This window comes from Zootoca vivipara, chromosome 5 (genome assembly GCF_963506605.1).
Source record: "Zootoca vivipara chromosome 5, rZooViv1.1, whole genome shotgun sequence".
NCBI classification, from domain to species: Eukaryota; Metazoa; Chordata; class Lepidosauria; order Squamata; family Lacertidae; genus Zootoca; species Zootoca vivipara.
Window position 1 is genome coordinate 89,618,959 of NC_083280.1, and position 13,239 is coordinate 89,632,197.

A 13,239-nucleotide genomic window follows, 5' to 3' on the forward strand; every position below is an offset into this window, starting at 1 on the left:
GCATACAATTGAGATCTATGGGACATAAATGTATTAAAGAGTGATTAAGTATTGGGAGCATTCTACTGTTGGAAACTGATGTAAAATCTGTTTGACTGGAACTCTGTTGGGGATATGGGGGCCAATATGTAGCTGTGGAAATGCTAGGACAAATTGCAGGTTCCCTGAGGGAAGAGAGATAAGGAGAAGTGGAGAAAATGGAAGTACAGTAGTGTTTTCCAGTTCTTAAAGCACAAGTGCCTGATCTCTTCAGAAGCCAACCCTGTCTTCCATCCTATCAGTTTGTTTCCTAGTTTTTCCTGGCTTTTTGAAATTGTTTTCCCTCTTTCAATGTCGTTTCAGAACAACTGGCAGAGGCAGTTTGTTGTTTTACTCTGCCACCCAATAGGACTTTTATTCCATCTTACTAGTTGGAAAGGAGCTAATTTCACTTTCCAGAACATAAGGCATATTGGTCTTGCAAGCAGTGTGTGAGGGAAATGGCACTTAGATGTTTAGTCGTGTCTGACTCTTCGTGACCCCATGGACCAGATCATGCCAGGCACTCCTGTCTTCACTCTGCACACTTGTTACTCAGCAACTGGCATTCCATGCATACTACCTCCAAGTGGCTAGTCGCTGTTGAGTACCATGAATTTGCCTAATCTTCTGTTTGCTAGTTAAAGTGTCCTATAAGCTCTAGACAGATTTCAGTTAAAATCCCCTTTCTAGTGTAGCTTGTGGAACATACAGGATACCTTCAATTAGATGACCCCTGTACTCCCTTTCAACTCTCTTAAGATTTTGCTATAGAGATGGATTACAAAATTATTACTATTATTATTTATTAAATTTCTATACTACCATCCATCAGAGGATCCTCGGATGGTTACATTAAACAGAAAAACTGGCTTTCCCAGTATTGTAGCCCTTGTCTACTGTATTGGCTCCCTCCTCCCTTACGGGAAAGAAGGAAAGGAAAATCTGTAAACGGCTAGGCATCGACGCCTCTGGTTCGAGCATGCGCAGTGCCTGCTCCTGAAGGGCATAGTGGGCGGGGCAGGCGGCTGTTGCCCGCAGGTCGCGGGAGGTGGGCGGGGCCAGAGCCTGTCTCCCGCCGCTCAAGGCGACGGGGTGAGAGGTCAGCGCGCGGCGAAGCCGGCCAATGGGAGGCGGCCGGCCGGCTCCGAGGGGGCGGGGCTTGCTGTGTTTTGTTCCTCGGTCAACGCGGAGCTCCACTCAGCTGCTTGGCAGCGGCAGCTGCGATTGGATCTGCGCTCTGGTGAGGGGCTCGTAAGAGTCCCATAACTGGCCCCGGCCCATGCTTGCGCAGAGGGTAAGCTGCGCCTTTCCTCGGTGGCCTTTTTTTGTGTGTGACGCGTGAGCCGAAGTAACGTGGGAAACGGGGGACACGCGACGAGGCTGGGCCGGAAGAGGAATGGGCCCCGGTCCTTTGCCCTGCGCCTCAGGACACGCGCACGCGCGAGCTGCTCAGCCGCTGCGTGGAGGGAATTTAGTAGCGTTGTAAATAATTGCCGGGGGGGGGGGCGCCCAATGTTATTTAATGTGAGGAGCTTGGGAGGGGTGTTTGTGTTTGTGAGTGGCGTTGATTTAAAGCAGCCTTTCTCAACGTCGAGGTGTATGGGCGGCGCGTTCCTATATGTTGCTGGGACTATAACTCCCACCATCCCTAACCAGCAGGGCGGGCAGTCAGGAATGATGGGAGTTGTAGTCCAACAGCGTCCATGGACCCTGTCCTCGCCTCCCATGGCTTATCTAAAAAGTAAAACAACACTTCCGTAAAAATGAAAAACTATTTCTTTCACATTTAACACTATACTGGAAGGCATTTATTTTAGGCAAATTATACATCGAAACTCTTTGTGGGTATTTACTAACTTCTGCTTCAGTCTGTTCCAAATAATTGGAAATGATAATGTTTATTGGTTCATTTTTGTTCTTACGTTTATTGCGTATTTGTGTTTTTTATATTGCAATTTTATATTGTGAGCCACCCTGAGATGTATAGATGAAGGGCGGTACTGTATATGAATTCTTATACAGTAATTGATGATGATAATAGTTATAGGTAAAGGGGACCCCTGACCATTAGGTCCAGTCGTGACCGACTCTGGGGTTGCAGCACTCATCTCGCTTTATTGGCCAAGGGAGCCGGTGTACAGCTTCCAGGTCATGTGGCCAGCATGACTAAGCCGCTTCTGGCAAACCAGAGCAGCGCATGGAAAGGCCGTTTACCTTCTCGCTGTAGCAGTACCTATTTATCTACTTGCACTTTGCTTTCGAACTGCTTAGGTGGGCAGGAGCTGGGACCGAGCAACGGGAGCTCACCCCGTCGCGGGGATTTGAACCGTCGACCTTCTGATCGGCAAGCCCTAGGCTCTGTGGTTTAACCCACAGCGCCACCCGCATCCCACTGATAATAGCTATAATAAATGATCATTATTATAATGTATGATAATGATAGTAGTTATTATTTCTGAAGCAAATTGTTGGAGACCTTTGAGTGTTTAATTTGTCCGGTGATATTTAATTGGACCAATACTGCTTCAGTTCCACAGAACTGTTATCCATTGTTTACTTGTGCAGCTTGTGAGAGTTCAGAGAAAAGTTAATTGTAATATGTGATCCATTGTAAAACATGCAGGCAAAATATGCTGATCCGCTAATGATCCCGTGTAAGAAAACAGTGGTGCAAATTATCAGATGTGCCATATTCCATAAGAAATATGGAATTCTGGTGCAACTTTCTAACTTGAATCTAGATCACAGCTTTTCCAGGAGTTCACAACATTATAGAATTGTAGAGTTGTAAGGAACTCTCTTTTGCCATGTAGTCCAACCCCCTGCAATGCAGGAATCTCAACTAGATCATACATGATAGACGCCTGCCCAACCTTTGCTTAAAAGCCTCCTAGGAAAGCAAATCCACCCTCTATCATGGGAGTCTGATCCACTGTCAAGACAACTCTTACTGTCATAAAGTTCTTTCTGTTTGGTCAGAATCTTTCTTGTAACTTGAACCCATTGATACAGGCCCTACCCTGCAGAGCAGGAGAAAACAAGCCTGCTCCATCTTACACATGACAACGCCTTAGATATTTGCTGTTGGCTATCATATCTCATCTCAGTCATAGTTATGACTGCCAGTGATGTCCCTGGAAAACGGGCCACAAATTCCCAAGAGAAATGAGACTGTGTTAAAATGAGAGTGAAGAGGGTTGAAGGCTTGTTTTCGACCTCTTTTCATTCAGAGAAAGTATGCAGTTCAATAGGGTGTTTTCAAATCATCTGAAAAATATTAACTTACTGATTTTATCATGGCCAAATGGTTGTGAATGACAGAAATGTCACGCTTCTCAGAAACAGTAATTAAAACTGTGAAACTGCCTAGTTCAGCAATGTGGAATTTTAAGCCTCAAGCCTACATTGATCCTCCAGGCCATTTCAGCCAAGACATGACCATCTTCCCGACACCTTATATTTATATTTTTAGGTGTGGGGAAGTAAAGACACAACTTTACTAAAAGTGTCAGCTTGCTAAACACTGGTCAAAGATGATCAACTGATTGCTGGGGTTTGCAAAGCACAGGACTGTGTGCTTGCTGGCATACCGGCACTTTGATTTCAAACCACATGGGCAAACAATGGGTCTCTTGGTCCATGGGGAGTGCTAGGGAAAATAAGGATCTGGCCTGCTCCCCAAATTCAGTTCTCCAGTCCTGGCCTAGTTTGTCTTGATACTGCATCTGCTACTAATTTTTATGAAACGTTTTTAGAAATGTATATATTTTTCCATGGAAAACTGTAGGAGTTGAAAGTTTTCTGTGCACATCATTGTGAATAGACCCACATATTGTGACATAGGTGGCTACTACAGAGAAGCCATTTGTTGATGCTATTTTAGTGGCAACCATTAAGTGTGTTTCTGCTCTTAAACTGAATGGGAGCCCTTTCCAGTTAATCTTTCTGATTTGGGATCCAGGTAGCGCTGTGGGCTTGCTGATCAGAAGGTCAGCGGTTCGAATCCCTGTGACGGGGTGAGCTCCCGTTGCTCGGTCCCAGCTCCTGCCAACCTAGCAGTACGAAAGCACGTCAAAATGCAAGTAGATAAATAGGTGCCGCTATAGCGGGAAGGTAAACAGCATTTCCAAGCACTGCTCTGGTTCGCCAGAAGTGGCTTTGTCATGCTGGCCACATGACCTGGAAGCTGTCTGCAGACAAAACGCTTGCTCCCTCGGCCTATAGAGCGAGATGAGCGCCGCAACCCCAGAGTCGGACACGACTGGACCTGATGGTCAGGGGCCCCTTTACCTTTACCTCAGGTTAAGAACAGTTTCAGGTTAAGAACGGACCTCCGGAACGAATTAAGTTCTTAACCAGAGGTACCACTGGCCACATGACCTGGAAGCTGTCTGCAGACAAAACGCTTGCTCCCTCGGCCTATAACGCGAGATGAGCGCGCAACCCCAGAGCTGGTCACGACTGGACCTAATGGTCAGGGGTCCCTTTACCTTTACCTTTAGAGCAGATCATTTTTATTTTTTTTGTAGCATGCAGATCTGTTGGAATGTATCTTTGTCTTGAGCTTTGAATATCTGATGCAACTGCAGAAAATGTCATGTAGTTATCCAGTCATGCTTAAGCTAAATATTTGTCACTTGCTTTGTTAGAAATTTACACAACGCGCCGAGGAACTCTACCCAGCTAGAAGATGAAGACAAAACTTCTGAAGTGCCCATACCCAGAAGTGGTTGGCTAATACTGGAAGAAGCAGCAAGAGACCATGGTAACACTAATAACAGAAAAGCTGCAAAATCAGACTTTGGATGACCTGACATGCAAATCATTCAATATTGATCTGGTAAGAATATCCTTGTGCATTATCATAGAGTGTGCATCTTAGGGTGGTGGTGGTGGTGGATATTCCCAAGCATATGAACTGCAGTCAGGTGGAGGCATGGCAGTTTCCCCTTATTCGTGATGGATGCTCTACATAGCTTTGGGGTAGGCTCCCCCCCTTTTACTATGGAGGCAGCAGCAATCAGTTTTAGTTGCTGCTAAAGAGAGGATCCCCTCTCTACCCCTCCAGAAAAGCCATGCCACATGATAGAGGTGCAGGGTCTGAACAGCCCTGGTCAGTTTTTCCCAAAAAGTTGGCAGTGCCATAAACTTCCAAAATGCCTTGATCTGCTTTAGCAGGTACATACACAACACATAACATCCCCCTGCCCAGCTGTACAGATTGGATTACTCCATTTCCCCATAATCTTTCCCAACTTAACCCTAAACCCCAAATGGGTGGATCTCACAATGCTTCTGAAAGGAACTTGAATTTGAATCCGTAATTTGGGGGAGAGGCCCTCAGAGGGCCTCTCTATCCCTTTGTGTGAATCTGCCGCACACATCGGTGTTTCCTTGCACCTGCATAAATAATGCGTTTGACAGTCCTATCCCTCCTGCTTTTCAGCTTTCTTTGAATTACTTCGCCCTTACTGAGAGGCTCTGTTTTGAATTTAAACAATCTTGTTGGACTTCATGGGCAGTTTTTTTTGTTCTGCTTTAATCTGTTTTAATTGAATGTTTTAATCACAGTTACAAAGTGATTTGACAGTGTTATCATTTTGCATCAGATATTTATTATTGGGGGTCTAGATGTCTATTTGTGAAGCACAATATTCAATTCAAAACCTTAGGTGGATTTCTAACTGTGACTTATGGAAGGAGGGACTAAAAGTATTTTAAGTATGTATATTTGGGAGTAAGCCTGATTGAACTCAGTGGAACGTGGTTCTGAGTAAAATACACATGCATATAGCCTAGCCTTGATAGGGATTGCTGCTTGCTGTTTTATTTCAAAATGGAGGGAACCACTAACCAACTTCACATGGAGAATTGTACAGTATTTATTTTTTCTCTTATTTCAGTACTCCTCCGAGAAGCAGAATGAAAGTCATAGCCTGCTCCCATTTGAAATCAGTGGTAAGTTCTAAGATTTTGGGCCGTCTTTGAGATCATGTTCTAAATATAACAAAGAAATAGCATTGAGCAAGCTGTTGTTGTTGTTTGGGCACAAAATGCTTGGTGACCAAAGGGAAATGGGAAAACCTGGGGTAGGTGTGGGGAGGGAATATTTTGAGCAGGAGCTGCTGTTCTGCGATATTTTGTAGCCGGTCTCACTTGTTTTTAGTTGTTTAATTATCTATTTGTTGTGTGTTTCATTAGCATACACACACACATTATTTTATTTGTGTGCCGCTTTTCCACAGTTCAAACCATGCCCAAGGCGGCTTACAACATGAAAAAGATACATAGCTACAACAGAATTAAAGTAGTCATAAACAATAAATTAAACATTAAAAAATATACAACTAAACTGAACAATTTTCACATGAATGACATGTGGAAACTAAAGTATTTTAGTTTCAAACTAAAATAAAGATACGAAAAACAACCCTACCCCCACAAACCCCCACAAACAGCACCCCAGCCTAAGTATCCATTCAGCAGCCTCCACATTGTAGTTGGAGTCCATCCATGTCCTGCCCTCCCAGGCTTGGAGGGGCGCAGAAGTCCATGGCCCAGTATACCTGAAGGAGCGTCTCCACCCCCATCATTCAGCCCAGAGACTGAGGTCCAGCTCCGAGGGCCTTCTGGTGGTTCCCTCCCTGCGAGAAGTGAAGCTACACGGAATCAGGCAGAGGGCCTTCTCGGGAGTGGTACCCTCCCTGTGGAACACCCTCCCATCAGATGTCAAGGAAATAAACAACTATCTGACTTTGAGAAGACATCTGAAGGCAGCCCTGTTTAGGGAAGTTTTTTTTATGTTTTATTCTGTTTTTAATGCTTTGTTGAAAGCCACCCAGAGTGGCTGGGGAAACCCAGCCAGATGGGCAGGGTGTAAATAATAAAATTATAAAAATAATAAAATTATTATTATTATTATTATTCCAAGACTCAGCCAAATTATTTAGCTTTCCTATTTTCAAAATAGGCTGGCTGCATTTTGGGCTAATTCTCACAAGTTTTTACAGAGACGCTAAACTTTGTGAAACGCTGTTTTTCATGTATATTTTCATGAATGTGAGAGGTGAATGTACCACGAGGCATTCCGAGAAAGAAGCCAGACTGTATTTGGAAAGAAACAAAACTGTTTGAAGAGGCTGCTGCCTTGCCACATGTGGTTGTATTGGTTCATGATAGCATAATGAAGCAAGCAGGCAAAACATCAGGGAAACACAACAATTCAAAATAAAGAACCAATTACCAAGAAAAAACAACTGTAGATACCAGCATAATCATGTGAAAATTAAAGTTACCTTTAAATGCCTCCTGGTGTAAGTCAGGTGATGTGCTGTAGAACAATGGGTTTATGTTTCAGGAGCTTTGTTACGTTGCTTTTTGAAGCCACCGCATGGGGATGTTTATTATCATTGTTCGAAGAAAATAAAAGAGTACATTGGTACTTCATAGAGCGCCCGTTCTGTCGAACGTCCGCGGCAAACCTGGAAGTTCCGGAACGGGTTCCTTCTGGATTTGCCGCTTGCGCATGTGCAGAAGCGCTAAATCGCACTTTGCGCAAAAGCGCAAACTGCTCCACATGCAGACGCTGTGCTTTGTCCAGCGACCGGGGCTCCGGAATGGATCCTGGTTGCAAAACGAGGTACTACTGTAGTTTGCCCTTTTCTTCCCTCCCTCCCCCTGCTTTGTGGCATAAAATTAATAATGCTGCTGACTTGACCGCATTTCCCACCCACCCCTTTTCACCCCCATTTCCGCTCAGCAGAAGAAGGCCCTTGGAAATCATCACATGGGGACTGTCGGGCCAGAACTGAACCAAACAAGAACTCCGTTTGTTCTTTGCCATTGTGTCCTTTCAGTTCGAGCGCGACCCGTGCGGATTTACACTGGCCTCCAGAATCGCCGGGCCAGTCTCTCGTTTCGGGATGGATAAGTGAACTCAGTCTGAACGAGAACTGCGGGCACCCGCTGATGCCTCCTACCAAACGCCACTGCAGGTCGCTATCCGAGCCAGATGAGCTGGTTCGGTGCCGATCCCCATGGAAACCTGGCGGCAGCTCAAAGATCTGGACCCCTGTGTCGAAGAGGCGCTGCAACAGCGGAGGCAGCGCCACTTTGCAGCGATGCAATAGCCACGGGAGCACCACTTCAAAGCAAAACCCAAGCACCGGCCTGCCCCGCAGTGGGCAGTCTTGGAATAATGTCATCCAGATCGCCAACCTCGACACGTCACCTGTCCCCAGGCCATCCTCTGCTAGCAGTGGCTTTGTAGACTGCAGCGAAGGAAGTTCCAGTTCGAGTATCCGTTGGAGTTCCGGAAGGTCTTATGACTTTAATCCGAGACGCCGCCTTTCCCTGTCCCAGGAACATATTACTGGGATGGGAAATAGCTTGTCTTCAGCCAGCAGCACTCCCACCTCTACACCAGAGCTCAGTCGGCGTCAGGGTTTACTGAGATGCCGCTCACAGCCTTGTGTCTTGAATGAGAAGAAAAGCAGGCTCAAACGTAGGCGAGAAGAAGACGTCCGATGGAATCGCCCCTCGTTAGACTTTTTAAAAATGACTCGGGTGAGATTGTCTTGTCTGCATTTAAACCTATGCTATACGGCTACAGATAGGATGGTCTCTAGTTCCTCTGTTAATCTAGTGCCTTTGACGCCTTCTGGGGAGGGGATAAATACTGTGGCATTACACAAAGTTGAAAAAGAAAAAGCAGGATTTGTTACCTGAATCTTTGAATTGGCTTTTGTGGCAGATGATGATCTAAAAATCCAAGTTATCTACCCAGTGAGTTGGAGAAACTATCGTTGTAGTAATCTTAATTCTTCAAGTTACAGGTAGGTAGCCGTGTTGGTCTGCCGTAGTCGAAACAAAATTTTTTGGTCTTTGTCGGAAGCCATCCAAGATCGACCAGGATCAACCAATAACACCCCACAATCGACCAGTAGATCACGATCGGCTGCTTGGAACATGCCTGATTTAGGCTAAAGAGCAATGATTAATCTTTTGACATTTAAAGGCAATTGTGAAAAAATTGTGGAGAGGCTTAGGCATGTGAGGCTAGGGACTACTATGATACCAGGGACTCCTTAATAATCCACTGTATCGTTAACAGCACATTGCTGTAAATGTCTACTCAGAAGTAAATCTGTCTGTGTTTACTGGGACTTCCTAACAAGGAAGTGGACAGGATGGTAGCGTAGGCTCTGTTATAGGGTTAGCGTTGTGGGGGACTGGGGTTTTTGTGCCTTTAAAAGCTGCATGGCAGGCAGAAATTCAATAGGTCAAGCTTTTTCTAGTCTGGAAATATAGTTATGGTGGAGGGAACCATGACTGTATGCACTCTTAATTTTGTGTTATGCCACACACCTGTGGCAGCCATGTTGTCACTGGACTTCACAACATTCAAAATGCACATTGTGCCCACTCATCTAAAGAGGTTGGCAATCATTGTTCTATGGGGTCACAAGACCCTTCATATTAACACATTTCACAATTTCTTGACACCATACAGAAAAAAATAATACTGAATAGTTAACACGTCTCTATTATAGACAATAATATGTTCAGTAGCAATACGGGATTCCCAAGCCCATGTTTCCAGCCATTGTGACCAGAAAAGGTTCCTTGCCATTGTGAAATACTAAAAATGCTTAAATTACCAGTGTGCCATGCTGGTCAGACGTATCCCTTTGATCTAATCAGGGCCCAATTAATGACCAAATAGAGGTGTGTGCTTGCCTTAGCAGTGGCAAATGCAACAGATGCCCCATTAGGCATTAAACATACATCCAGAGCCATTGCATGAACCCCCATGCCTACAATGCTAAGGAGGGTCGTTTGCCTGAGCCAATGTTGGCTTCCTCTGTTGGGGTGGCAAAAGTTCTGTACTTGCTGCACATTAAGGGACCCCTGACCATTAGGCCCAGTCGTGCCCGACTCGCTTTATTGGCCGAGGGAGATGGCGTACAGCTTCCGGGTCACGTGGCCAGCATGACTAAGCCGTTTCTGGCGAACCAGAGCAGCGCACGGAAACGCCGTTTACCTTCCCGCTGGAGCGGTACCTATTTATCTACTTGCACTTTGATGTGCTTTTGAACTGCTATGTTGGCAGGAGCGGGGACCAAACAACGGGAGCTCACCCCATTGCGGGGATTCGAACCACCAACCTTCTGATCAGCAAGCCCTAGGCTCTGTGGTTTAACCCACAGCGCCACCCGCGTCCCACTTTCTGCACATAGAGTAAAGCTATAAAGGAATCGTTTCCCAAGGCATGTGTAGAGCTTTACAGTCACACAGTGTTGTATTAAAATGTTGAATATAGTATACATTATTGCTCAGCTACTCATTCTTGTTGAACCAAGAACGAATGCTAACTGGTATAGATGTAAACAATTGTTCAATATTTCTTTGTGCTATATCTGTAGTATGCCATTTGGTATATACCCCCTATAATTTTTAATTGCATGCTTTTTCTTTTTTCAAAATCATTTTTATTTGATTTTACAAATTAAAGTTGATAACAATACCAAATACATATCTGTATATAGAGATTTCTCTGAATCTCGAGACTCCCCCCCCCCAATCCCCTCCATAGGTCCCATTGCCAACATTTTCAACTGCATACCATTTCATAATCTATATTTTATATCCATCCATATTATCCATAGTATTTTTTACAAGTGAGATTAGAATCCTGCTAATGTTTTCATCTGCTCACAGTGGTCTCCTAAATAAATTATAATGTTTTCCCATTCTTTTTAAAAGTTTTTGTCCTCTTGGTCCCCCTGTAATTTTTAATGGCATGCTTTTTAATTACAGACTCAAAAAGAAAATTCAAAAAGCCTCTGCTCGCTTGATTATGAGGATGACGACAATGACGAGGCACAAATGAAGACCATTGTCTCATCTCCATGCGACTCGAATGACCTTATGAACATAAATACTCCCTATTTCAGCCGAGAAGAGGGTGATGATGCCAAGCGCTGTGGCTCACAGCAAGCCGGCTTCAGCACAAAGGGTTCCGAGGAAGAGGCTGCTATGTGTGAAAGTGAAGAGGAGACCAGTGACTGTGAGAGCATTGAAGAAGGCATTTTTCCTCTGGACTGCGAGGATCTAGATCTAGAGCAGATCGAAAACAACTGAGACAGACGCACGCCAAAAGATGGGATTTTTATTTTGCCGGCGGAAATGTTAGCAGATGACATTGCTATGTCTACGAGTTTCTGCTTGTACATGCTGCCAATGTGTGAGATAGGAAATGTTTCAAGTGGGGATAATAAGGGCATTTAGCACCGGACGGTAGATCTTTAGGAGGCAGTAGGTCAAGAAATCCTTTGGATCTGGACAACTCCCAATGTCTTGTGTTTTTCTTTCCCCCCAGCTCTAGACAATGCATTCTCTTCGGTAATTCTTGGAATGGCATTCCGTGCTGTAACCTGGATGTAGTGATTCCTGTTGAGGATTTAATGTCTCTCGCTAAGGAGTTTAACTTGCAAGTCAGTAACATAATCAAATGGCTTACGTGATTGATCCAAAACCTGCAACTGCTTGTTTGGTCGGTTGCTTTGAACTTCATATAGAAATGACTTTCTGTATGAGTTATGGTTGGTTCGCACACCAGTGTCGCCACTGAATGTCCTTTTGACTTGTGCTTGCCTGTCTTTGCATGGAATAATCCGCATGTGAGCCAGACGTTTACACATACCAGGTTATTCCTGATTGCCAAAATAGTCTTTCTTAGAGCTGCCCAGTCATGGAGATCTTAGCAGCCGCGTGTAAGCGAATCCATGTTCCATTTTTTCCCCATGGGAACCCAAGAGGGCACGAGAAGGCATAAGAACATTCATGCATAGAAAATGTTGGCACATAGCACCTTCCGGTGAACCAGCACTATGATTCTTTCTCTCAAAACCTTCCGGTTACCTTTTTTCCAATTGAAATGGTTTTGTAGCCTGAAGCAATGCTGGCGAAGTGGATTGGATTGCCAGTCGTTGCCCACTGCCTTGGTCTTTCTGCGGTTAAGAGGAATGTATGACAAAAAAGCACTTGACGAACTTCTAGGAAGGGACTTTGGAATGACGTTCCCCAAGAGGTAATATTTTCAGCAATATTAGAAGGAAACTGGTCCTTGAATTGAATAAATGATATTTTGCTTTGCACTTTTGTCTGAACTCTCTCTCTTTTTAAATAGAATTTTTTTGTATTGTATTTAGGACCCACTTTTCTGAATCGGAAGTTGCCTGAAGCTCTGTTATTTGACTTCCCAACAATGAGAGGAGGGTTACTAAGGTGTATATATACCCTGTTTCTCCTATTTTAAGACGTAGTCATAAAATAAGCCATAGCAGGATTTGTAAGCATTCAAGGAATATAAGCCATACCCCGAAAATAAGACATAGTGATAGGTGCAGCAGCAATGCCAGCCGCGACAGGAGGAGGAGGAGGAAAAAAAATAAGACATCCCCTGAAAATAAGCCATAGTGGGGTTTTTTAAAGGAAAAATAAATATAAGACGGTGTCTTATTTTCAGAGAAACACGGTACCACTTTAACTGGCTTATACAGCTCCGCAAATTATTAATGCTGATGTTTCCGACAGCAATAAATGTTTCCTGCAACAAATACATCATACACAGCTATGGACCAAGGGTTTTTTGAACAGTGACTGTACACAGGTGTTTCAAACATGTTGGGAAGGATAGCTGGCCCCACTCGCCCCACCAGGCTTTTTTCTTCCGTTCTCTACCCACCTAAATGTGCTGCTCCTGAGCTCTTCCCTGTGAAAAGATCCTGCTGTAAAACCCTCATGAATAAATGTAACACCATGTTCTTGGGCGTTGTTAGGCTGTGAATGCTGCCTTGGGAGGCATTTAGCTGATCGCTGTTTAAAAAGGAGCGCTTTACTAAATGGAGATGGCAAACCTCAGTAAAAGGCAGAGGTGGATTGTGAACCCAAAACTCTAAAGCCCCTATTTTAATTCCCTTTAATTCCCCCTCCCTACACCAATATTTTCTACCCTGCCACCTAAACGGGGGGGGGGGGAGTTCTTAGTCTTGTCTCTGTCTGCATGAAACACTTATGCCGTTCAATAAATCTGAAGAGGACCTCAATACTTTGCTCCCTTGTCTCCAAGAAGGGTGGGATTGGGAGCAGGAAGATGGGAAATATTAAAATAGACAATGCTGGAGACCGTTGTAGTGTGAGCCAACCTATCTCTGC

The 13,239-nt window shown here is 44.5% G+C and overlaps 1 protein-coding gene across 2 annotated transcripts; it reads left to right on the top strand.

Moving 5' to 3' along the window:
* Window positions 1-1,177: 1,177 nt before the first annotated feature.
* FAM53A (family with sequence similarity 53 member A) lies at window positions 1,178-12,179 on the top strand. 2 transcript variants are annotated; one of them, XM_035138514.2, is made up of 5 exons: window positions 1,178-1,315; window positions 4,671-4,861; window positions 5,925-5,979; window positions 7,781-8,586; window positions 10,840-12,179. In XM_035138514.2, exons 2-5 carry the CDS (start codon window positions 4,784-4,786, stop codon window positions 11,161-11,163), a joined length of 1,263 nt encoding a protein of 420 aa, XP_034994405.1. In that variant the 5' UTR covers window positions 1,178-1,315; window positions 4,671-4,783; the 3' UTR covers window positions 11,164-12,179. The 2 variants fall into 2 exon arrangements, with proteins under 2 accessions (XP_034994405.1, XP_034994406.1); XM_035138515.2 differs by having other exon boundaries at window positions 7,784-8,586.
* Window positions 12,180-13,239: the final 1,060 nt, after the last annotated feature.

Coding starts and splice junctions, on each gene's coding strand:
- FAM53A (XM_035138514.2), top strand. CDS start 4,784: ATGGTAACACTAATAACAGAAAAGCTGCAAAATCAGACTTTGGATGAC. Junction 4,862..5,924: donor AATCATTCAATATTGATCTG/GTAAGAATATCC, acceptor CTCTTATTTCAG/TACTCCTCCGAGAAGCAGAA. Junction 8,587..10,839: donor ACTTTTTAAAAATGACTCGG/GTGAGATTGTCT, acceptor TTTTAATTACAG/ACTCAAAAAGAAAATTCAAA.